Source organism: Siphateles boraxobius, unplaced genomic scaffold (genome assembly GCF_051911475.1).
Source record: "Siphateles boraxobius isolate OS27281-9 unplaced genomic scaffold, OSU_SipBor_1 2, whole genome shotgun sequence".
Classification (NCBI taxonomy): domain Eukaryota; kingdom Metazoa; phylum Chordata; class Actinopteri; order Cypriniformes; family Leuciscidae; genus Siphateles; species Siphateles boraxobius.
The window spans coordinates 2,361,398-2,386,894 of NW_027508810.1; the positions used below are offsets into that span (position 1 = coordinate 2,361,398).

At 38.2% G+C, this 25,497-nt stretch overlaps 1 protein-coding gene across 1 annotated transcript in view; it reads left to right on the forward strand.

Annotated features, from left to right (window-relative positions):
• The window catches only part of abcb7 (ATP-binding cassette, sub-family B (MDR/TAP), member 7), a 56,805-nt gene that overhangs the window by 25,577 nt on the left and 5,731 nt on the right, over positions 1-25,497 (forward strand). The window contains exons 7-15 of the mRNA XM_077235628.1: positions 4,862-4,950; positions 5,049-5,136; positions 11,475-11,649; positions 13,893-14,050; positions 14,654-14,817; positions 16,598-16,727; positions 18,089-18,260; positions 18,391-18,494; positions 23,602-23,709. Of these exons, the coding sequence (XP_077091743.1) occupies positions 4,862-4,950; positions 5,049-5,136; positions 11,475-11,649; positions 13,893-14,050; positions 14,654-14,817; positions 16,598-16,727; positions 18,089-18,260; positions 18,391-18,494; positions 23,602-23,709 (1,188 nt within the window). The remainder of the gene's footprint in view (positions 1-4,861; positions 4,951-5,048; positions 5,137-11,474; positions 11,650-13,892; positions 14,051-14,653; positions 14,818-16,597; positions 16,728-18,088; positions 18,261-18,390; positions 18,495-23,601; positions 23,710-25,497) is intronic.

The window sequence follows — 25,497 nt, forward strand, 5'->3', positions numbered from 1 at the left end:
CAGTGTGCAATAGAAGATTGTGATTGTGATGCAGATTGTGAACTGTGCGTTAATTGAATACTTATCATGGGGCTATTTTATATATGTACTTGTAATGGGGAGGGGAATCTCTCCATGTATGCATGTCTATGTGTGGGTGTGTGTTTTTTTTTTTTTAAACATGATTTTAAGTGTACCTGTGCCAGCCTCTCACTTCCCAAAGATGAATTTCTCCACTCTGGAGACAACAAAGGCTTAACTATCTATCTAAAACATACCTCCATGATGCACCACCGTCTTTAGATGGCTCTGCATGTGGGTTTCCACCCTCGCATAGTCCCCTTTGTACTGAGGACAGAAAGGGCAGTGGAGCAGTGTGCAGCCTGGGTCTGGGCATCTTTGGTATTGCGGCTTCTGACCGCTGGACAGGACTGAAGAGTGTAACTACAGTGGAAGAAAGACATATGGAGAACATTAACCAAACTCAAATGTATTCTTATACCATCTTGCTGCTGCTTGAACTTGATGCGTTGTCTAACGTGTTCAACAAACAAGCAACACGGATGCATAATGTTTTTTACTTCTTTACTTTGAATGACATTTAGATGGAAAGAAACAATGTGCATTGCTGACATGTTTTTAACGTTGCCACAAAAACACGATGACTAAGTTAGATTTGTCAGTATTTAACTTACGTAAGGCTAAGCAATCATAGATTGTATATAAAACCAAACAATCTAACTCCGTTCTGGCTAGCTGCCATGACATCGTTAACTAACTTGCTTGCTTTCGTTTCAACCACATTCTAACATGACGCTGGAATTGCTCAAACTGTACAAATAAATTATACTTACAGACATAACTTCTCAAGAAACAAATAGACCTACGCTAACTCTTTGCCATAGCTACTACCATAGACTCGTAAAGACTTTTATCTAGGACTAAAAAAGCGGAAGCCAAAAAGCGGAAATTACGCCTTTCCCAGAAGGCAGTGCAAAACTGTTTCTGATTGGTTTATTAAACGCTACAGGAATGCCCATTGGGGAGTTTCTGTGGCTCGTCTGGAACGCCCATGCCGCAGTCGGACCCTCCTCCTTCTGTCTGCATTGCTTGCGCGCTCTAGATTTCGGGAGTTTGAACTAATTCGCGGGCATCAGGGAGCCGCAATCAATATGCGGGAGACTCCCGGGACTTCCGGGATGTCTGTATTTTGTCTCGAGCATCAGGTTGTGCAATCAGTTCGCTCGCAACGTAAGTGATGGATTAAAATAGCGCTACCGCAGAAATAGGTTAAATTAAAACGGTCTTTACAAAGCGAAGCACTAAATATAAAGGCAGTTAATAACAGCAGCAGTAAAATATTGTTTTTTAGTCACTGTACTCAGTGGTTTTCAGCGAATGCTTGTGCACTAATGCATAATTTCTCCTGTCCTTTACTCAAGCCTGTTAGCTTGCTGGGTAACGTTACCTCCATTCCGTTCTCTTTTTATAGCATTTGTCTACTAAGTTTTAATTGTTTTTCAAACGCGATCTACTGCGGCTCTACATTCACACAATTGTTTTCAGTCTTTCTATATTTATTTAATCAATTTATCCTTATATTATTCTTTTATATATTATATATAATATATATTATATTCTTTATCCTTATATTCCTTATATATAATTAATTTTAAATAAAAATTAAATGAATTATATATTTTAGATGTTTTTAGTTTGTTTTTAGTTCAGATATTCACATCTGAACAACATGTCTGTGTAAATTTGTTTTAACAAAAATTGTGTTAAAACATAATATGTTGGATATCATTTTTTTAACAATAATCATGTTTGTCAACTTGCCATCAGCAATTATCATTAAAAACAATGCAAATATTGATATTAGTAAAACTCAATGTGTGGCTTTTGCACTTTTTAAAGTACACTTTTACACATAAATACCCTGATTTACGGTTTTATTTAGTTATAATAAAAAAAAAATCTAATTTAATTTCTATCCGATTAATCGATTAATCGAAAAAATAATCGTCCGATTAATCGATTATCAAAATAATCGTTAGTTGCAGCCCTAATACACTCACCTAAAGGATTATTAGGAACACCTGTTCAATTTCTCATTAATGCAATTATCTAATCAACCAATCACATGGCAGTTGCTTCAATGCATTTAGGGGTGCGGTCCTGGTCAAGACAATCTCCTGAACTCCAAACTGAATGTCAGAATGGGAAAGAAAGGTGATTTAAGCAATTTTGAGCGTGGCGTGGTTGTTGGTGCCAGACGGGCCGGTCTGAGTATTTCACAATCTGCTCAGTTACTGGGATTTTCACGCACAACCATTTCTAGGGTTTACAAAGAATGGTGTGAAAAGGGAAAAACATCCAGTATGCGGCAGTCCTGTGGGCGAAAATGCCTTGTTGATGCTAGAGGTCAGAGGAGAATGGGCCGACTGATTCAAGCTGATAGAAGAGCAACTTTGACTGAAATAACCAGTCGTTACAACCGAGGTATTCAGCAAAGCATTTGTGAAGCCACAACACGCACAACCTTGATGCGGATGGGCTACAACAGCAGAAGACCCCACCGGGTACCACTCATCTCCACTACAAATAGGAAAAAGAGGCTACAATTTGCAAGAGCTCACCAAAATTGGACAGTTGAAGACTGGAAAAATGTTGCCTGGTCTGATGAGTCTCGATTTCTGTTGACACATTCAGATAGTAGAGTCAGAATTTGGCGTAAACAGAATGAGAACATGGATCCATCATGCCTTGTTACCACTGTGCAGGCTGGTGGTGGTGGTGTAATGGTGGGGGGGATGTTTAGGCACACTTTAGGCCCCTTAGTGCCAATTGGGCATCGTTTAAATGCCACAGCCTACATGAGCATTGTTTCTGACCATGTCCATCCCTTTATGGCCACCATGTACCCATCCTCTGATGGCTACTTCCAGCAGGATAATGCACCATGTCACAAAGCTTGAATCATTTCAAATTGGTTTCTTCAACATGACAATGAGTTCACTGTACTAAAATGGCCCCCACAGTCACCAGATCTCAACCCAATAGAGCATGTTTGGGATGTGGTGGAACGGGAGCTTCGTGCCCTGGATGTGCATCCCACAAATCTCCATCAACTGCAAGATGCTATCCTATCAATATGGGCCAACATTTCTAAAGAATGCTTTCAGCACCTTGTTGAATCAATGCCACGTAGAATTAAGGCAGTTCTGAAGGCGAAAGGGGGTCAAACACAGTGTTAGTATGATGTTCCTAATAATCCTTTGCGTGTGTGTGTGTGTGTGTGTGTGTATATATATATATATATATATATATATATATATATATATATATATATATATATATATATATATATATATATATATATATAATAAAAATCATTCTTTGTTCGCTGGGCTAATATGAGACTTCATTAGTAGTGTGACACTCTTGAGTATAACACATCTTTAACCCTCATTGTTTTTCTAATCTCCTGAAGTCCAATGATAGCTTTGTGTAAGGAATAGAATGAGATATGTTATTTGTTCACTGATAATCTTCCCCTTCAATGAAAAGATAATTCGAGAACCAGATGAGCACATCCAGAGACATGTACAAGATTTCAACTGACATCTTCAGTATTCCTAACGTCATGTGTCACAGATCATGTGAAGTGCACACATTAGTTCAGCTCATTGACTTAAAAGTCATGTACAGTATGAAGTCATTGAAATGCGGTCACTGGAGGTATTAACGCCAGGACCCTTGATAATCTTGTATAGTGGTTTCCCAGATGTGCCTGATATTCACATCCACAGGTTGATTAACACCAGATACTTCAGTGATGCCAGAAACGCTAGCTCTAACAGCTCATCTCCATTAGATGGTGAAATGCTGCAAAGTCAGGGTACAATGAATACGAGTGCAGGTTATGAAGATTGATGTAGCTGCTCTCTAGAGACTCGATGTGTGTCGTGCATTGCTTGCCCCAAAGGGGTTCCACAAGGTTCTATTTTAGAACCAATTCTATATTCCCTAAATAATAATGATGTTCCTGGAGTATCTAAAGATGTAAATGTTCAGTTGTATGCAGAAGATGTATTAATTTTTTCCCATTCTAAGAATTTTGAAAAAGCCTCGAGTACTTTGACTTCTGCTATGACTAATATACAGGATTGGCTTACCAGGACAGGTTTAGTATTGAACACACACACAAAAAAAAACTGTGTATGATGTTTTCAAAAGTTAGTAGAGATGACACATTCAAATGTATTTCTGAGAGGGGAGGAGCTTGAAGTTGTTAAAGAGTTTACGAATCTTGGGGTTACTTTGGATTCTACTCTCACTTTTAAAAGCCATGTAAAAAAGTCATCTATTGTGTAAATGCATTAGCCCATTCTTGACAGTTGTTGCTGCAAGGTTGTATTTATATTCAATGATTTTTTCACATATCCAGTACTGTTTCAGTAGTTGGTCATTCACAGGTGGCAACTCTAAAGTTAATAGAAACACTGTATAAGAAGGCGTTAAAAGTGTTGGATAAAAAACCCTCTCATTTCATCACTGTAAAATATTTGTAAAAAAAGAACATACTTTGAGTTTTGAAAATGTAAAAAATTTCAATTATGCATGTTTTATTTATAAGGTCTGGCATGGGCTTGTTGTTGTGTGTGTATAGTTGAGTATTTGTTCTTGTGTGTACCTGCCGAGGGACTACTGACGAAAATTAGCAATGTTGCTATAATCCGGCTTGTTTACATTGTGTTTTTTGTAGAAATGTTCATTAACACGCTTTGTACCTATCAAATAAAAACAAACTGAAACTGAAATATAACCGCATGTTGCTCTTTCAGTAACCCACAACTGTTTTGCTGTTTCTTTGCAGTATTATAAATGCGGGGGTCAGTTTGCTCTGGTAACTCTCGGGACCCTCTCAGCGTACAGCGCATTCACAGTTGCTTTTACACAATGGAGGTACTGTATGTGTCTGTCAAATAGCAGCCGTTGTTTGTTTCATTACCGAACTGCATTTTGTCTACTGTTGTATTAATCACTCGTCTGTCTTTGATCAGGACACAGTTCAGGATCCAGATGAATAAGGCTGATAATGAGGCTGGAAATGCTGCAATCGACTCTCTCCTCAATTACGAGACTGTTAAGGTGGGTCACATCATCATCTGCACTGTCACTGCAACATTTGTGACATGCCTGAGTGAAGTCATCATTTGTTTTTTTATTTATTTGTTTTATTAATTTTGCTGGATCACTAATTGTTTCATAAGAGTGTTGTGGGTTTTCATGTGTGGTTTCGGTTGCTTACAGAGAAGACGATATGAGCCGTTTGTGTCATTCAAAGGTTTCATATTCAGGGATGCACAATATATCGACCACATATTGATATCGGCTGATAAATAGTCATTTTTTATATCGTTATCGATCCGATAAAAAAATTAGGCCGATATATCAAAGCCGATAGATTATTTACTTCAGTTGAGAGATGCGCGCTGTTCGCCATGATGGGTTTGAATGATTGGAATCACTTCGAAAAGGAAGATATGTTCAGTGCAACATGTGCAGCACAAATCTGTCACACAGGCTTCATCACATTATAATAAGAGAACGCCTGTAAAAGCATGTTGTGAATTTGTGTTCGGCTGTGTTTCAGCACGACGAGCGCGTTGAGGCGGAGAGAGCGGGTTTATGGAGTCAAGCCTTCATGACAAGCACAGTCAGTTCGCTTGAGCATTAATGTAATATGTTTATTTATGTATACATATATATGATTAATCTAGGATGCGTTTGTTTGAGGTAATGAACGATGCAGTAAAGCGCTTAATTTTACCTGTGATCATCTTTATCTTTAGCGTGTGCAGCTCAAACAGCAGTGCACATTAATTGTGACTGTCAAACATGAGATTACAATGAGAACACTATTCTAATAATACGTTGTGAATTCTCTGGGTTTAGTTGCCGTGTTTCAGCGCGTTGTTGTCGGAGTAGCGCGTCCAGAACAGGGATTACACGTTCTGACCACAGTCAAGTTCGCTTGTGCATTCACATCTTGTGCAGATATAAGTCATATGAAGTTTATGTAATATAAATATCTGATTGATCTCACATAGATCATTGCATTGATTAGTTGCATTGATTTCCCGGTGCTCGTTCTCTTCAGCTTCAGCGCACGCGATCAAACAGCAATGCAAAACATTAGAAGCTGTGATCGGGACTGTCATATCATTATAATTGTATACACTATTGTAATAAGTTGAAAATTCTTTGGGTTTAGTTGCATTCTTCAGCAACCGTTGAGTTGATTAACCTAGCAAAGCAATTCAGTTTACACACGCAAACAGCAATGATGTCATTAATAAACAGTAAGCCTAATATTGAAGATGTTTACTATTACTGTAATATTAAAGATGTTTCGTTTTTTTTTTCTAAAACATTGTTATTAATAACTAGCATTTTTTTGTTCTTGTATTATTTTCATCTACAATATGGTTTGATTAAAATAATTTCCTTATTGTCCGTGCAGAGGCGATGTCATGACACATGCATTTTGTTTCTTTATTTATTTATTTATTTGCATCATTTAGGAATTTTATTTAAATTTTTTGTTAGGCAATAGATTTTTTGGTAACACTTTACATGAAGGTCTCACTTGTTAATGCATTAACTAACATGAACTAACAGAGAGCAATAGCCTTTGTTAATGTTAGTTAATAAAATATTGGTGTTCATGTTAGTTCACAATGCATTAACTGAGGTTAACAGATATAACTTTGGATCTTAAAAAATTCTTATATCTTATTCTTATTCTTATAAATGCTGTAGAAGTTTTGTTCATTAATTGTTGGTTCATGCTAACGAATACTAACAAAAATGAAACCTTATAATTAAGTGTTACCATTTTTTAATAAAGAAAGTTGGCCAAAGGAGTGTAAAGTTTAAAGTTAAGGAATGCGACACTGGTTCAAACTAGGCTACTGTATTGTATATGTTTGATTTATGTTGAAATGTTTGGGACATGGCTTTTAATGGTGAGACTTTTGTTTATGTATACAGGCTATCAAAGTATATCAAAATTTGAATTTAGCTTTATCGGCCAATATATCGGTTATCGGTCAAAATGTTTGTATCGGTGCATCCCTAATAAATTATAAGAGAGCGAGAGAGAGAGAGAGAGAGAGAGATGCAAATGAGACAAACCACAGATTCAGATCGCTCCACAAATGCAAATTTAAACAGACAGGCCGCAAGAACGATACTTGTCGTCTTTTTATTTCTTTTAATAATTTTCATCTTTGAAAAGGCTAAACACTGCAAGCAGATGACGGATATGTAGTTTTCAACTGCTTTATATTATGCAAACTGGTAAAACCTTAAGAAGCTTCTCTCAAAAGCTAAAACGTGTAATTCTAATTCCAAATTGTTAATTTTTACTTTGTATTGAAGCACAGAGATTGCACATTCTGCATTTATTCACCCACCATGATCGCCAACAATAAGGTTGAGATTCATGTTTGTATTTATTACAGTTCATCAGAGAAGGTTCGCTCGCAGATCACCAATCGCACACACGGCCTCGTGAAGACTCCTATGACACTTTCAATCGAGCACAATTTCACAACGAACATCGCTAAACTTCAACATGTTTCTCAGTGTTATCAGATCATTACAGCTTTTTTTTTTGCTGTGCGTGTGCATGATTGCCAGATTGAGAAGATTTAGTAAAACATGGCAGAAAATGTATCCTTTATGTGAAAAGCCTCATTTGGGGGATTTAATCTCTTGACATCTGGCAACCCCAAGCAGGAACGATAGTGGAGGCTTGTGATTTGTGATAAGACTTCCAGTTTTATGGATGTCTACTGTAGTCATCTATGATTATCTCGAATAAAACACAGACGTGACTTCGGTTACTCGATTCATACAGACACTATTGTTTGGCACTAAGGCCCTTTTGAGAATCATACCATTAAGTAAATGGTGTTGTCAGTCCCAAACAGTGGCCAGTTTATTTTGAAGCTTAAAAATGTTGATTTCCTTGACTTTCAATGGATGGACTGAAAATTGAGAATATTAAAAATGTCATCTTCATTTCTATTCGGAAAAGGAACAAAAGGCATGAGGGTGAGTGAATGATGACAGAATTGTATTTATATGACGTTAATGGAATTGTTACCAATGGAAAAAGTTTACAAATAGCAGGTCTGCCGCACTTGACAGTTTCTTGATCATTTTGGACTACATTTTTGGAGCTGAGCTTTTACATGCATGTTTTCACCAGTTGTCAACGTGTGTGGTCATGTAAACGTGTTAATCCCCTTTCCTTTATCCGAGTGAGTTCATAACTGACAACACAGCTAGATTTCTGCTCTTTACCTCCATTTCGCCTGCCAGTAAACTGCCTTCTGTTGAAGTATTGAAGTGCTCATGTCTGACTTCGAAAAGCATCCTTACTGCGGATTTGAGTCCAAACAAAATGAGAGGAGTAATAAGTCCTTAGAAGTTTCCCGATGACATTTTTGAGTTTTTAATGGATTGTCTAACATCACAACTCAGAAAACAAATTGAACACTAAGAGTCAGACTCGCAGATGATTATTTGTTGATGTGTTCCTGGGGAATAACCTTTATTTTTATATTAGTTAGCTTATTAGTTTGCATCTAAACCAGTAAAACATTATTTCTTTATTCATATTTCAAGTTGTCATTATCACTGTATTGGTGTGCATCTAACTTTAAAACTACTGTAGCCGTTTTTCATGCATGCATGCTCTGTTTTTATTAAGGTGTCTTTGAAGTTAACAGCAATGGCACATAAAAGTTACCCTAAAATACAGCACTCTATCACTTTATATATCTCTTTATATATTTATTAGTTTTGTATTGTAATGCAGATTAATGTGACTTAAGTTTCCACATGCAATGTTGTTCAGTTGGACACATTTGAATGAATCGGTGAATTATGCAGTCGTATAATATGCTCTAATCAGTGAAAGGTGTTGTGTCAGGAATAATTCAAGACCTTTATATAAGCATCTTATTTCCAAACAGCTGTTGTGATCGGTTTCTGTCTCAACCCTCAGATCTTCTGCCCTTCGTCTCAGTCTGTTTTGTGTTCAAGAGCTGAAATATTTTGTGCCAAGCTTTGTTTTCTGTCATTGGTGTCAGTGGATGTGGATTTAATGTCACTTTAAGCCGGTGTGCATGCATAATGAGATCTCCACCCACTCCAAATCCGTTACACTAGCACCTATATCTGCCTGTTTCTCTCTAAACACACTTTCTGACAGCACTATGCACGTCTTTAAAGCAGCCGCACTCGTGAAAAGATCCTGCTTCTGGCTTGCTCTGATAATTGGCACAGGAGTCTTAGCCGAGTTTGATGAGCTGTAATGAAATGTTCTGAATGTCATGCCAGTCCAGGAGAGCTGTCCGTTATGTGTTCATAAAGGTGCGGAAATTATCGCCGTAATGCTAACAAGATGCACCATCTATCTCCTTAACACCACAGTAGAGAGTTTTTTATTATTATTATTGATTCTATACCATATGCTGTGATAATATTCAGACTAAAAGCACAGTTGTGTGATATTGCTATTATATAACATTCAATAAGCAAGAATTTAGTATTTGGTCATTTACATTTTAGGCACAACTTCAATAGTTACTTTGTCTATTTTTGTTTTTATGAAAATCAAGCTCTACGTCTTCGAGCTACACAGTAGTTTTTGAATTAATCAGTTGAGTGAAATTGATATATTATGTAGAGGTCTACCGATAACGATTAATCATTCACATTTGTTCATAGTGCATTAATGGTAACAGATACAATTTAGAAATGTGTTCATAAATGTTGAAATTGTCAATGAGCAATACTTCAACAGCATTTATTAACCTTAATGTTACAGATGGACTCTTATTATAAAGTGCTACCATTTCATATAAATCCAAACAGTCATGCTTAAAGATGGCCATCTTTAAATATCTACACAAAGGCCATAGCACTGAAAATAGAAGCAAATGAAGTGTGAAAGTATACATACAATATGCATGTGTCTATTTTAGAACACTTGATTATCTAATAAAAATGTGTATTACAGTGACGATAAAAAAAGAACTGAAATCAGATGCATTTCCAATTTGTTTGTTCTGTCAGCTGCTTGAACATATACATTAGCTTTAAATGACCAGCTGTATATGCATAAACTAATGCAAACAGATGGCAACAATCGTGACATTAAATATTTAGTTTGGACTTGCGTGTATTTCTTCCTCTCAGCCTCGATGGAAACACACTGCTGTTCTTTCTCTACTAATGCAGCATCTAGTCAACAAATGAATTACTTCATAATGATATGAAAGCATGTACGGTTCTGTATACACACGGTTTCGTTGTCTGTTTTAAATCCGCATCTGAACTGAAGTGTCCCGCTCTGTGCTGTACAGTCTCGTGTGTCAAAACAAACTCCACGAGGCGTCAGTGATGGTTTTTATTTGGCCTCTAGAGGCCGCTCTCGTACTGTATAATGACAGCGCACCCTTCTCAGCCGCTCCAGTAATGGACACAACCCGGAAAAACTATCGATATAGATATTTGCCGATAACAGATTCTTTCAGCAATCGGTCGACATCTATAAGCTTTATCGTTAGGCCACATGTATGGCCATATATTAATGTGTTGGGGAGAAAAGCAGTGCTCAGTTTTTTATCTTGTTGCTCTGGTGATCTTCATAATCCGGTCTCTGTCCTCCAGATAAACAACAGTTGCTGTTTATCGCCACTCCTCTGTTTGCCACATTTCAGAGCTAATTAATTGTGGCGCACTTGTATTTCAGAGCCACACACACTGCATCTGTCTTCACTCCCGTCACTCTCCCTGCTGAAGACTCAGATGTTTGAGCCACTCGGCCTCATCTTTGAGTCTGTGAAGGCATTAGCCTGTGGTTTACTCAGCTGCTGATATTTGGGAGATGCAATTGCAGCTTTAATGACATCTGGATATGTGATTGAGGCATCAGCAGCATGTGGCATGGGTGCTGTTACACGCTTGATTTCACATCCCAGAGGCCTGAGAACTGCTGAGACGATGACAGACACTTAAAAGGGTGTTTTGTTTTTTCGGTTTATTGGTTTTGTTTAATAAAAATGATTATCTCATGTTTCTTGTAGTGCCTTGGCATGAAAATGCCATAGTATATGAATACAATCATATACTATGGTTATCATACTATATTAGCATGATAATGCCATGGTTATTACCATTTGATGTAACCACTGCTCCTTTTTTTGTAATGAATCCATTGTATTCATTGTATGTGATTCCAGTCAGATATATTATATCAAGTAAAAATCAAAGTGATGGATTTGCTCTTACAGAATGTCTTTTATTTGACTCCTTGTGTTCAAACAGGTCATTGTTATGACCTTTCTTTAGTAGCCGTTCTGTTGTGCTCTTTTCCCAAGGTCTTTTTCTGTTTCTCTCTCTTTCAGTATTTCAACAATGAGAAGTATGAGTCTGAGCGGTATGATGGTTTTCTGAAGGTGTACGAGTCGTCCTCTCTGAAGACCACCTCTACTCTGGCCCTGCTCAACTTCGGTCAGAGCGCCATCTTCACCGTCGGCCTCACTGCGATTATGGTCCTGGCAAGCAAAGGCATAATGGCAGGTGAAAATCAGTGGGCACATTTTCATCACTAGATACACAAAATAGCTTTAGGGCTGTACTGAAGTCTTTTCCCTTAATGGGTTCAACTTCTAGACCCTTGTAGATTTTTTTTTGTAGTGCTTCATCAACATGCAGTTGCAGAGCTGCATGTTCCCAATCCAACAAATAGAGGGTATGCGTGTGACGTCACTGTCGGCCGGAGGAACTGCCGTTACGGCCATCGAGTGGCAAAAAGTCTGAGTGGCAGCATTTGTTTTCAGCGTGAATGCTGCTAAAATGGGAAAGAGCTTTGAGTTTGACTGTACAAATAGGTCTGAAAAGAAATCTTAAGGATATTTTTCCAGACTACCAAAGGCTACAGAACAGAGAAGCAAATGGATTCGCTGCATTTCACAGAAACGAATGGATACAGCCAGCGAAATGTGGATTTGCAGTTATAATTTTGTCAAATATATTGATTTTTTGGGGGGTAAAATCATACCTTATAAATTGTATTGTTATATATTGTATTGACAACTCATTAATTACATATTTACTATCGTATATTCTGCATAATTAGATATTTTTAAAAATAAACACTGACACAAAAAATACAAGTTTTTGGCCTGGACGATATGACGAAATATATATACACTCACCTAAAGGATTATTAGGAACACCTGTTCAATTTCTCATTAATGCAATTATCTAATCAACCAATCACATGGCGGTTGCTTCAATGCATTTAGGGGTGTGGTACTGGTCAAGAGAATCTCCTGAACTCCAAACTGAATGTCAGAATGGGAAAGAAAGGTGATTTAAGCAATTTTGAGCGTGGCGTGGTTGTTGGTGCCAGACGGGCCGGTCTGAGTATTTTACAATCTGCTCAGTTACTGGGATTTTCACGCACAACCATTTCTAGGGTTTACAATGAATGGTGTTGAAAGGGAAAAACATCCAGTATGCGGCAGTCCTGTGGGCGAAAATGCCTTGTTGATGCTAGAGGTCAGAGGAGAATGGGCCGACTGATTCAAGCTGATAGAAGAGCAACTTTGACTGAAATAACCACTCGTTACAACCGAGGTAAGCGCAAAGCATTTGTGAAACCACAACACTCACAACCTTGAGGCGGATGGACTACAACAGCAGAAGACCCCACCGGGTACCACTCATCTCCACTACAAATAGGAAAAAGAGGCTACAATTTGCAAGAGCTCACCAAAATTGGACAGTTGAAGACTGGAAAATTTTTGCCTGGTCTGATGAGTCTCAATTTCTGTTGAGACATTCAGATGGTAGAGTCAGAATTTGGCGTAAACAGAATGAGAACATGGATCCATCATGCCTTGTTACCACTGTGCAGGCTGGTGGTGGTGGTGTAATGGTGTGGGGGATGTTTTCTTGGCACACTTTAGGCTCCTTAGTGCCAATTGGGCATCGTTTAAATGCCACGGCCTACCTGAGCATTGTTTCTGACCATGTCCATCCCTTTATGGCCACCATGTACCCATCCTCTGATGGCTACTTCCAGCAGGATAATGCACCATGTCGCAAAGCTCGAATCATTTCAAATTGGTTTCTTGAACATGACAATGAGTTCACTGTACTAAAATGGCCCCCACAGTCACCAGATTTCAACCCAATAGAGCATCTTTGGGATGTGGTGGAATGGGAGCTTCGTGCCCTGGATGTGCATCCAACAAATCTCCATCAACTGCAAGATGCTATCCTATCAATATGGGCCAACATTTCTAAAGAATGCTTTCAGCACCTTGTTGAATCAATGCCACGAAGAATTAAGGCAGTTCTGAAGGCGAAAGGGGGTCAAACACAGTGTTAGTATGGTGTTCCTAATAATCCTTTAGGTGAGTGTATATATAACATTGATATAAGTGATCACCCTGAATTTAGACCTACCTATATTGTATTTATATACATATAAATTATATATATGCTTTATGTATTTCCCTGTCGTCGAAATCAGGCGCATTTAAATGTCAGGAAACAGGATTCCTGGATGCATGTCGATATCCATGGATCACTGGATCTTTGATGAGTTGTAAGGAACACTTGTATCGAGGCCAACCTTTAGTTTAAACTGATAATCATTTGATTTGCTCGCGTTTTCGCAGTTTCCCGTGTTAAATGCAGTCATGCAGCAGCTCTTCTGAAAATGACGTCAATGCATACCCTCTATAAAAGCAGGTGTAAAGGTGTTTGTGTAAACAGGGTGTGATGGGTACTTTGGCTTCTTTCTGGTCTAGGGACCATGACTGTGGGTGATCTAGTGATGGTGAACGGGCTGCTCTTCCAGCTCTCGCTGCCACTCAACTTCCTGGGCACCGTGTACAGAGAGACCCGACAGGCCCTCATCGACATGAACACGCTCTTCACGCTGCTCAGCGTGGACACTAAAATAAAGGTGTGTTAGGCCTTTACTGCAGCTTGCTTCCATGCTTTACTAGGTTATGCAGAGTTATTTCAATGTGAAAGGAATACCCTGTGAATGGTGCTGTATTCGCTTTAGCTTTCTAAAATGCCAGAGCTTTTTAAAATACCATGACAAGAGCTTTCTTTTGTATTTGAATAATAAAAATTGAAGCTCTAAAGGATGTCGTTCGTCCTTTTTGTTTTGATTTCGAAAAAACATTTGAGTGTTTTCTGTCTTCCATGGTGTTAGTGGGGGAGGTTGATGAATCTCATTCTTCGTTTGGCTAATTTCGAATGCAGCCTGTAATTACCGTGTATAAAATCTGTCTAATTGTTCACCGCGATCAGTAATGGTTTTCACCGCATGACAGCACTGCCCATCAAGCCATTATTGTGAGACCCTAATTTGATTTCTCAAATAACGCATCTGTGTGTAGAATTAGAGTAAATGTGCTGAGTTCTATTGTTTTCGTGACGCCATTACAATCGATTGTCGTCGAGACTCGTTTGAGAAGAAACTCCTCTGTTTCAAGCCTCAAAACGTAAACTTCAGACTGCTTTTTTTTTTTTTTTTTTTTACCTCTGTGTCCTGAAGGAGAAAGAAATGGCCCTGCCGCTGCTCGTTGCTCCTCAGGAAGCCACCATCAGGTTTGAGGATGTGTATTTTGAGTACTTGGAGGGACAAAAGGTGCTTGACGGGGTTTCCTTTGAAGTCCCTGCAGGGAAAAAGGTGGCCATTGTTGGTGGCAGTGGATCTGGGTAAGTGCTCCAGGAAAGATTTACCTGCGTCATATTACTTTCAGCTTTCACTGAATTTTTGATCGTGGCACAATAGGATACAAATTGGAGCCCTATTACTTAGAAATACAGCAATAAAGGCAAGAGTTATGAGAACTATTAGATGCGTTTGATTATTGCCATTTAAAACTGTGATATGATTGAAATGTGATCATTTCAATGCTTTTTAAATCATTTCAAGTCAAGTATATAATCTCATACCCTTTGTTTTACACATGTTGTCATCAGCATTTGTCAAGCTTAACCCTTTTACCAAAGTTTTGAGAGAAAAAAATTAATCACATTTTTTTTTAATTTTATTTTTGGGTATATAAGTTTATCAGCAAATGCCAACCAACACTTAAAGCTCAGATACTGTATACTCCTGGCAAAGCTCTTCTCTGTTCAGGGGGGAACAGAAGTTTGAAACAGACTGCGATGCATTTTCACAGTTTCTTATATTTAAATTATTAAAAATGTAATGCTTTTAAAACTCTATGCAATAGCTGATATAAACTTCACTAACCCTTTGTTAAAGGGTCACTCCACCCATTTGCATTAAGCTTTCCATTGTTAGAAACACAGTTATACTATTGAATGGTCGTGCAACACTCTCTCATTTTCCCCTGAGACGAGAGAAATCCTCTATTTACCTTTTTCACTTCCTCCTACAATGACGTAAAATGACGATTTTTGCGTCATTGTAGGAGGAAGTGAAAAAGGTAAATAGAGGATTTTGTAGTAAAGACTACAAGCTCTAGTTCCCACCCTTTCAAACCCGCCCATAGGGGGCTGGACCTAATGCGCTAACAGACCTATCACAGATCAGTGCCAGTGCGTTTGATTTCACTGGCAGAAACTTTTTGAAAATATGGACGAAGGCACTGAATACGCAGACTGATGCATTATGGAGGATTGGGATTACACATAGTGTCAGCCATCTTTTTTGGAAGGTAAGCTAGCAGGCTCTTGTTCTTTGGAGAAAGCTGAGTAGTAACTTTAGGGGTTACCGTCCTCTTTTTCCCAAACATGTCCGGCCGTCAATGTCCGGGTTTCAGCTTTTGCTTTCTGCGGTCGCCATTCATTGTTTACATGCACAGCTTTTGTTTCAATCTAACTGAATTCATTCTGATTGGTGAATCTGAATGTAGTGTTTACATGAACGCTAAACAAGTGATCGGTTGATGTGCGTTTTAACATTGCTAAGAAAATTCCCGCTCCTCCGTGAGAGATATGAGACCGGTGCGACTCACAGGTGTCGCTCATCAGTAATCACGCCACCGGCCTCGTGTCGTTCTCCACATGGCCTTCACTCGTCCTGCTCGCCACAGTAAACATGATGAAGGCGACTGTAGAACGCAAAAGCCGAATCTCGGTCATTTTGGGCGATCTCGAAACACATTTTCGGGGAAAGACTCACGGAGACTCACTAGTAGCCTAGACTTGTTGTTTAACTACTGCGCTCTGTTACCGGTAGGTGTGGCCTCCTAGGGCAGTGAAGCAAGTGCATTCTGGGGGGAGTTGTCTTTCATCCACATAAGCCAAAAATACATTTTCTGCCTTTTCTCAGTCTAGAAAGCTCAAAATTCAAAAATAATTTCACATTTCTTCTACATATATTACCCATTTTAAATACACATTCATCTTTCCAGAGGTGGAGTGACCCTTTAAAACAACAGAACAATTGAAAAGTCCTATTTTGTACGCAGTTCGTGCGGTCACAGTTGAGACGGTGCTTTACGAATGTTTTAATTTTTTCTAGGAAGAGCACAATTGTCAGATTGCTCTTTCGTTTCTACGAGCCACAGCAGGGCAACATCTACATCGCAGGCCAGAACATCCGTGATGTTAGTTTGGAGAGCTTGAGGAAAGCTGTGGGTGTCATTCCGCAGGTGAGGGTTTGCCATTCACACCGCCAGCGATAAACCCACATGATCCCATTCGTTTTAATGGAGAGCCGAAGATTTCCGGCGACAGGATATAGGCGTGTCCAACGCTGTGACAAAGTTGAGATATGTTTAACTTTATGCAAATGAAGAGCTACTCTGCAACGACAACCAATATAGAGTGAAGTCAGTGAAGCGCACATGATCCGCCACAACATCCTGTAGTGTTGGTTATTTTAGCGGTCAACTAATTTCCTATAATTTATGATTTGTCTCTGTGTACATTTGACATGCAGACTGAATGCTTTCAAACCTCAATGGTGTCGTGAACCCAGATAGATCCGTACTTGTGCTTTCACTGCAGATAAACAGCTGCAATGGCAGAGAGCACTCGCTGTTTCTCATGCACCTTTAATATTAAGCATTTTTTGTATTGATTCAATTTATATTTAGGGTATGTTTAGACTACTATGTTCTAAAAACATTTTTTTTTCTTTGTACAGACAACAACGTTGTCAAAGCGATCCCCGTTCACAAGGTTTCGGAAAAACGACTAAAATCGATAATGGCTTTGAAGCCCAATTTCAAAACTTTGCGTTGTGTAAATGAATGGCCAAGATGCATAAAAAGTTTTCAGTTTTAGTTGAATTTAGTCTTTTCCCTCCAAAGTGTTTGTTTTTAGAGGCAAGAAAACTGATTCGCTGTCTACAGTAGAGCTGCACGATTCTGGATAAACCGAGAATTAATGTTTTTGTTTCAAATAGAGATCGCGATTCTCACAAGATTCAACAAACAACTAAACAAAAAAACATGTAATTTACTCGAGGTTCTGACAAAATGTTAATTGCTTCAGTTTAGATGTTTAAAAAAGAAATAGTTTTTAATGAATAATTCAATGACTTCCGCAAATCCTCCACTTGTTTCATTTACTGGATGAATCAGCGCCTTTAAATTAATCTCTTGAAAGAATGATTCAAAGACAAATACATTTTTGGCACTATTGGCATAACGATGTAATTGATACTATCTTATTAATTTGATGCGATTTCAAAACGTGATGTGCTCTATTTTGATCGCTAAAGCATTTTGAATTACTGTTTTAATTTTCCTTGCTTTTATTTTGTGATTATTTTTATTCCTTTCTATGTAAAACACTTTGAATTGCCATAGTGTATGAAATGTGCTTTAAAATAAACTTGCCTTGCTTATTAGAAATTAGTTTCTTTTTTACAAGTAAGGTACCATGGGAACCATAATCAGACTTAATTTGAGGCTGTGGAAAAATAAATAAATTCATGAAACTTATTTTTATGCCATGTTGGTTTTAAAAGCATCTACTGAGAAATCAAATGTAAATATAATTTCAGGATGCCGTGCTTTTCCACAATACCATATTTTACAATCTGCTGTATGGAAACATCAACGCCACAGCAGAGGACGTGTACCGGGTGGCCAGACTTGCAGGAATCCATGATGCCATTCTCAAAATGCCTCATGGATATGAGACGCAGGTCGGAGAACGAGGCCTGAAGCTCTCAGGTACAAGCCTCATTCTTTGTCTCAGGAGTATTTCAGAAAAGAAAGACAATATCCTTAAAGAACACCTTGGGTTTAGAGGACTAGGTTTAGTTTCTTCTTGAGTGATCTGGTGCATGTTGTGTTGTGACAGGTGGAGAAAAGCAGCGTGTGGCCATCGCACGCGCGATCCTCAAGAACCCCCCCATCCTGCTGTACGACGAGGCCACATCTTCACTAGACTCAATCACTGAAGAGGTAAGAGACTTGGACTCTTTATCAATTATATAGTAGATTCCTTAATAACAGGTATGAAAACACAATTGCACATTACTGTCTATCTGTACACACTAAAGCACACAAGCTTAGTGTGTTTTCACTGTTATACGGTAGGGGGCGCTAATACACAACTTCTGAAAGAGTATTGAATCTCCACATCGAAACACAGCCGAAGATCATGCAGAAGCAAGCGATATCATATGTAAGCAGAATTATATGTAAAATAACGCGATCATCAACATTAAGCAGCAGATAAATCAAAATTGCCTAATTTTACTGAATAAAATGTCGACGAGCCGTTGGACTGTGAAGCTCTGAGGGTGTTGATGGACTCGATCTACTCCATCTGTGTTTTGAACAGCGCTCTGAATCCCATCCAGATGTAGTCTGACAAAAATGCTTTTTGCAAAAAAATTTTTTAAGAAATTTACCCACATTCAAGTGTTGATAAGAATGCATGAAGCTAGAATAAAAGGTTTTTGTTTTGTTTTTTAAACCAGAGATTTTTTTTGTTGATATATTGCATTTTCAGATATTCATATCACAAAATATTCTGGGGACCTTGAAATTTTTGTACAAATGATCAAAAATGCTGGCGGTGGCTTACAACTTTTTCATAACTTCTATACCTCCGTCTTGCTCCATCCATTACCATAGCCCATGGCCTGCATATTACAGTGGAAGTTGTGAAGTTGTGGCACAGATGTTCAATGTGAGTTTGAATATGGGGGAGGTTCCTGTTATCTGGAAGACATCTTGCCTGCTGCCAGTGCCCAAAAAGGGGATCTGTAAGGGTCTCAATGATTTTAGACCGGTGGCACTGACGTCACATCTGATGAAGACATTAGATCCGCTGCTGTTTGCTTATCGGTCTCATGTGGGAGTGGAGGACACCATCATCTATCTCCTAGATTGGGCTTATTCACATCTGGAGAAGGCTGGGCTGGCCAGGGACACTCCGAGATAAGCTGATCTCAGCTCACGTGGATGTCCCCACAGTAACTTGGATCATGGACTATCTGACAGAAAGACCACAGTATGTGCGCCTACAAAACTAGGTCAGAACTGACAGTTAGTAATGTGGGTGTGCCACAGGGGACTGTTTTGGGACCTTTCCTTTTTACTTTGTACACCTCTGACTTTAAGTATGATACTGGGGCATGCCATCTCCAGAAATATTCAGAAGACTCTGTCTGTGGTCATGGGATGTATAAGTGAAGGAAATGAAGAGGAGTATAGGAGCCTGATGGAAAGCTTTGTGGACTGGTGCAAGCAGAACAATCTCCAGCTTAACGCAAACAAAACTAAGGAGATTGTGATTGATTTTAGGAGATCTAAACATGGAGTGTCTCCCATCAGAATGAATGGTGGAGAGATTCAGACTGTCACTTCTTATAAATATCTGGGAGTGCACTTGGACGACAAATTGAGCTGGGCCACTAACATTGAGATGACATATAAAAAAGGACAGAGTCATCTCAATTTCTTGAGAAGATTGAGATCTTTTGGAGTTCGGGGAGAAATGCTTCGTTCCTTTTACGAGTCGGTTGTGGCGACAGTACTTTTCTATGCTGTTGTATGCTGGGAAGTGGAATCAGGATCAGCGATGCAAACAGACTGAATAAACTGATAAAGAAAGCCAGCTCTGTGTTGGAGAGGATCTGGCCAAACTCTGGCATTTTGTGTGACACTTGTACAGGAGAGTACATTTAGTAGGAGGTTGATTCCTTCTCAGTGTAAGAAGGAGAGATGGAGAATGTGCAGAATAGTGAGGGTAAATGCATTTATATGGATAGAAGTGTGTATGTGTGTATGAGCGTGCATGTATAGGTATATATGTATACGAGTATATTTAGGTATGTACGAATGCATAGGGATGTATACGGGTTTGTATGATTTGCGTGTTTGTGTATATATACTTCTGTAGATGCACGAATGGAAGTTATTTAATATATTTACTGTTTTAATATTTTAGTCCATATTACCGTAATAACTTGTTTTAAATAATATATTGAATGTTTTTGCTTGGACTAGGGGTTGAGTGGCATTGTTTTGGGGTATTGAGTGTGTTTGTAGGTAAGGGAATTGAGGTGTTTTTTGAATTTAAGTATGTCGTTATATGCTAAACCAAATCTACTTTAGATATTCAGATTATTGAGATTATTGATTGATTGTACTGCGTATTTTTGTTATGCATGTTGTCTCGATTTCTGTCGCTGCTGTAACACCTTAATTTTCCCCTCGGGGATTAATAAAGGAAGTCTGAGTCTTTTCCTGCCAGCGTCTTTGTAAAAAGTTAAGTGAACGTAAACATTGGAGAAAGGAATCGGGCCGGATTCACGAAACATTCTTAAGAATAAAATTCTTCTTAACTGCTACTTTCCAATTTGAGAAAAAATATAAGAATATTTTGTATTCCCCAAAACATTTCTTAAGAACAATCTTAAGAAAAAAGATAAGAACATTCTTAAGACAACATTTAAAGAGTATTCATATTCCTGAAAAGAATGCTCTTAAAAATAATCGTAAATAACTTCTTAAAGTTAGGATAACTTCAAACCTGTCTCAAATCCCCAAAGGTAAGATGATTAATGACTTTGTTGGGTTGTTTTAAAGATTAAGCATTACAACATAATACAAGCTACATATAATACATATTACTAGTACCAGGAATGTGGACAAGGGCACATATCGATCACAGAGGGTACGCGTATACATGATGTGTTCCCTCTGGCCAGAACTAGCGGGCGGCTCACAGATACAGGACGCATTCACTTAGAAAGAGCACAATGGAAGCTCAGGGATCATTTGTGCACTGTGTGTGGGAGTGCAGCATTATCAGAGACTTTTGGGTGGAAGTGATTAATATTACAAAAGTTCATTTTATCCTTGAATATTCCTCTAGATGCAAGAATGATTTTGCTACACTTGTATCCAAAGAACCTTAAACTAAATCACCAGCAGCGTAAATGTATAGATTTTGCTATATTACAAGCTAAAAGAATGATAGCTCTTAGCTGGAAAAGGTCTGATCCACCAGTTATTGGAGCTTGGGTTACTTCCATGGCACAGTGTATGGCCCTGGAAAAAATAGCATTTTATTAAAAACAAAATGGATGTATATGAGGAAATTTGGAAGCCGTTTGAGTACTACATTAACAACGATAATATTGGTCATTTATTACAGGATGTGTAACTATTTGTGTTTTTTTTATTTATTTATATTTTTATCTCTTTTTTATTTTTTTATATAGTGTCTTGCTGGAAATGTAACTTTTATGTTTAAAGTACAGTAATGTATATTTGGTTTCTGGGTACCTTGCAATGTCTGTTTTGCATTAAGATTGACTCTTGTCTGACACTTTTGTGTATTTGTGTATGGGAGAAGAGAGATATGTGTTCTCTCGGTGGGGTGGGAAATAACTGTGACGAACTGGAAAAGTGTTTTTCTGTTAAATGTCTTGTATAATCAAAAATAATAAACGCATTGTTCAAAAAAAAAAGAAGAAAAAGCATAATGAAGACAGAGCGCAAATTAATGGGAAAGACCTCTGCATTTTGACACTGGCCCTTTTAATTTAAACTTGTCACGGTGCATTAAAATCTCAGCGCTGAGTGATTAAATCCCATCAAAGCTAGTCGGACAAAAATAGTCTGTGCGTTTATATCTATGGTAATCTGCAGGTGGTGCAAAAAGGTGTTTTTCATTCGGTTAGTCTTCAGCAATACCCACCTTTCAATCAAATAACACTAAAGCCAATAAGCCATTCATTTTCTTAAGAAAAAAATGATGTTTTTAAGAAAATATTTGAGAACTTTCTTAAGATAAACTCGAAGAAGTTCAAGAATGTTCCTAAGTGCAATTCTTGAGTTCTTTTCGTGAATCCAGAACCGAATGTGTATCATCAATCACATCTCCCCCCGACATTGTTTCTTTCTTGCTGATCCAAAAATTATCCGATCTGTTAGTTTTGTGGTGCGTTGCACCACTAAAATACACAGAAATATGTCAAGATGTCATGTTTGTCTTAAGTGAACATAAACAGTTGAGAGAAAATTCAATGTGTAACAGTAAATTAGATCTGTGCATTCGGTCGTAAAGAGATAGTTCACCCAAACATTACAAGTCTGTCATTAATCACTCACCCTTCAAATCTTTTGAAACCTGTAAGACTTTTGTTCATCTTTGAACACCAATAAAGATATTTTAATGAAATCTGAGAGATCTCTGTCCCTCCATTGACAGCTATACAACTGACAAGTTAATAGAGAGATCAGAAAATGAATTCATATAAATCGACTAGTTTAGTATAAAGGTTCTGAAGAGACACGATAGCTTTATATGATGAACAGATTTAATTTAGGCTTTTATTCACATAAGTCACATGTGTCTAAAATGTTGGTGTCATACTATGTTTATTTATTATATTACAATGTAACATGGGTCAAAAACAATGAAAACAATTACTATTATATTTATTTGCAAGTGAGCCACATTTTGTCAGGGCAGTTTGGACCACTGGCTAGCCCTGATCGAGTTAAATTTTCCTCCTCGTGACATCAGGCCTTAAAATGCAGCTGGTCAGACAGGATCTTGTCAGATCCAGAAGGTTCTTGCTCCTCTGTGTGCTAAAAGACTAAACCCATTTGGTTTATCTGCCTCATTTTTTAAAAACTATTTAGCAGTGTAGATCACAGACAGATCTTTTGAAGAAAAAATATCTGCTCAATACTGCTAGTTTTCCCGTTTTAAGAACACTTCATTTGATATTTACACTAAGCCTTTTCATTTTCACGAGGTGTTATGTCTTATTATAGTCAAGGAAGTGTTTGCTCTGTTGGCTTTCTTCTGTTTTAATGTATCTTATTGTCAGAAGGTCTTCATATAAAGCCTGTCAATCATATCAGAGCTTGTTATTGCAGAGAAATGTTGCTGTCGTGAGGCAGACGGTTTCTTAATGAAAGACGCATCTGAAAAATATCACTTCAACCTTGCAGACTCATTCAGAGGAGTGAGGATAAAAGAGAAACAGTACTTTCCAAACACCTCATGATTGTTTTGTTTTTTTTCTCATTTTCTTTGCAGAATATTATGACTTCCATGAAGAAGATGGTGAGGGACAGAACATCTGTCTTTATTGCACACCGGCTGTCCACTGTTGTGGATGCAGATGAGATTATTGTACTAAACCAGGTAAGCTCGCCTGAAACCTGTGTGTGTGTGACAGGTGGTGAAACATGCAGAAATCACATTCAGGAAGCGCATGCATAATCCAAGAATAGTGTTAAATCCGAAAAACTGAAGATTCACTCCAACATTTTGCAATGCATTCGACTCTGAAGCTACAAGTGTTACCACCAGGTCAAAGTTCAGTCAATTTTAAACCCTGACCCCAGTGGCTGCTGACCTTTTAAAGGGCAGCCAATGATTATTGGTCAATTTATAACGATCACCTAAATAGCGAGTTACATTACAAGGAGTACTTATTATTCACTCTACAATGTGCATGTAAAAAATGATAGCTATAAATTTCCTCTCCTTTTTATTCTGTGGTTTGAATGTATGCAGGAAATAGTTAAATACTGTTTGACAGTGAGCTGAGATTATTTGAACCCATGGCAATATATGTTCATCTGACGTGTCAATACGGGGCCAGTGCAGAAAATCTAAGCACATTGATTTATGAAAGCGGGACTGGAAATTATTAAGGATTGCATGACTATTGTGTTTTATTTGTGTACTAGTTGTAGTATTAACATGTGACGCAGGACATCTGCCAAGTCCAGCATGACGTCGACGGAGAGTGTGTGAGTGGAGAGATGATGCAGGCGAGAAACAAAAGCTCACATTGATCCATTGTAACGTTCATGGCAACATGAGCAGCATCAATCTTTCAAAGAAACAGCCATGTGCCACTGGGTGAAATTCGATTGGCAAGAATCCCGGTTCACTTTATGTGTTTGACTATTTCAGGTTATTATAGAAGGAGAATGACCATTTGATGCGGTTTTTAATCAAACGATGGTCCTTCTGCTGTCGCCACGTGTAGATCAAGCTCAAATGCTCAGCCAAACCCAGTGCATCGCCTAGTGAATGCAGTTGAGATGTTGACAGTGTCTAGATGCATTAAGTTGGCTGACACCACAAGAAAGGCATGTCATACCCAGCCCGTTTTCTCCCAGCCTCTTAAAATAGCATTTATGTAATTTTGTCTGCTTAGCTTTTCACATGGAGGTCAAAGCAGTACTAGCAGGACCCTGGGAAACATTAGCATCCTTTGCATATATTGTTGTATTTTGCCATTTGAATTGAGGTGCAAATGTTTTTTGTGGTGCTTCTTGGATTGCTACATGGAAACAAGTGGTGTAATCAGTTTAATTTCAGATGGACTGGAAGAAAGACTGGAAAATTCACATCTTCTGTGGCCTTCATTGCAATGAAGAAGATCACTCTCTCGATTGCTGTCACTGCCCATGTGACCTTGGACATTCAGTCTGTTGGTGAAACCGAGCTCATGAAACAATTACTATATCCTACAAATGTGCCCTTGAAATGGGTGTGGAGTTTGTCAATAGGCGCATATCAATTACAGATTTGTGCAAAACTTTTGTGATTATAATTTTTTATTTATTTATTTTCTCTAAATGTCGACAAAAAACTATTGCGAAATGACGGCGTTTCCATTAACCGATGTTATGCGACTAAAATGTCATTTGTTTTCCTCTCGCGATAAATCATTCTAAAAATCTATCATGGTGACGGATGTTGGTAGGCTTGCGTATATATCCCAGCCACTGCACTGGCCATTATTATTAATGGAAGGTTTCTCCCTCATATCTCGTTCGAGGTCTTGATTGTGGCATTTCTTTGAGGTTTAGAATCCAGTATTCCTGTAAATCTTTTGTCTTTTATGAACTTAATAAATAAATCTGTCTCGTCTTCTGTCCAAATACACTGCGTCATCTACGTCAGCTGACCTGT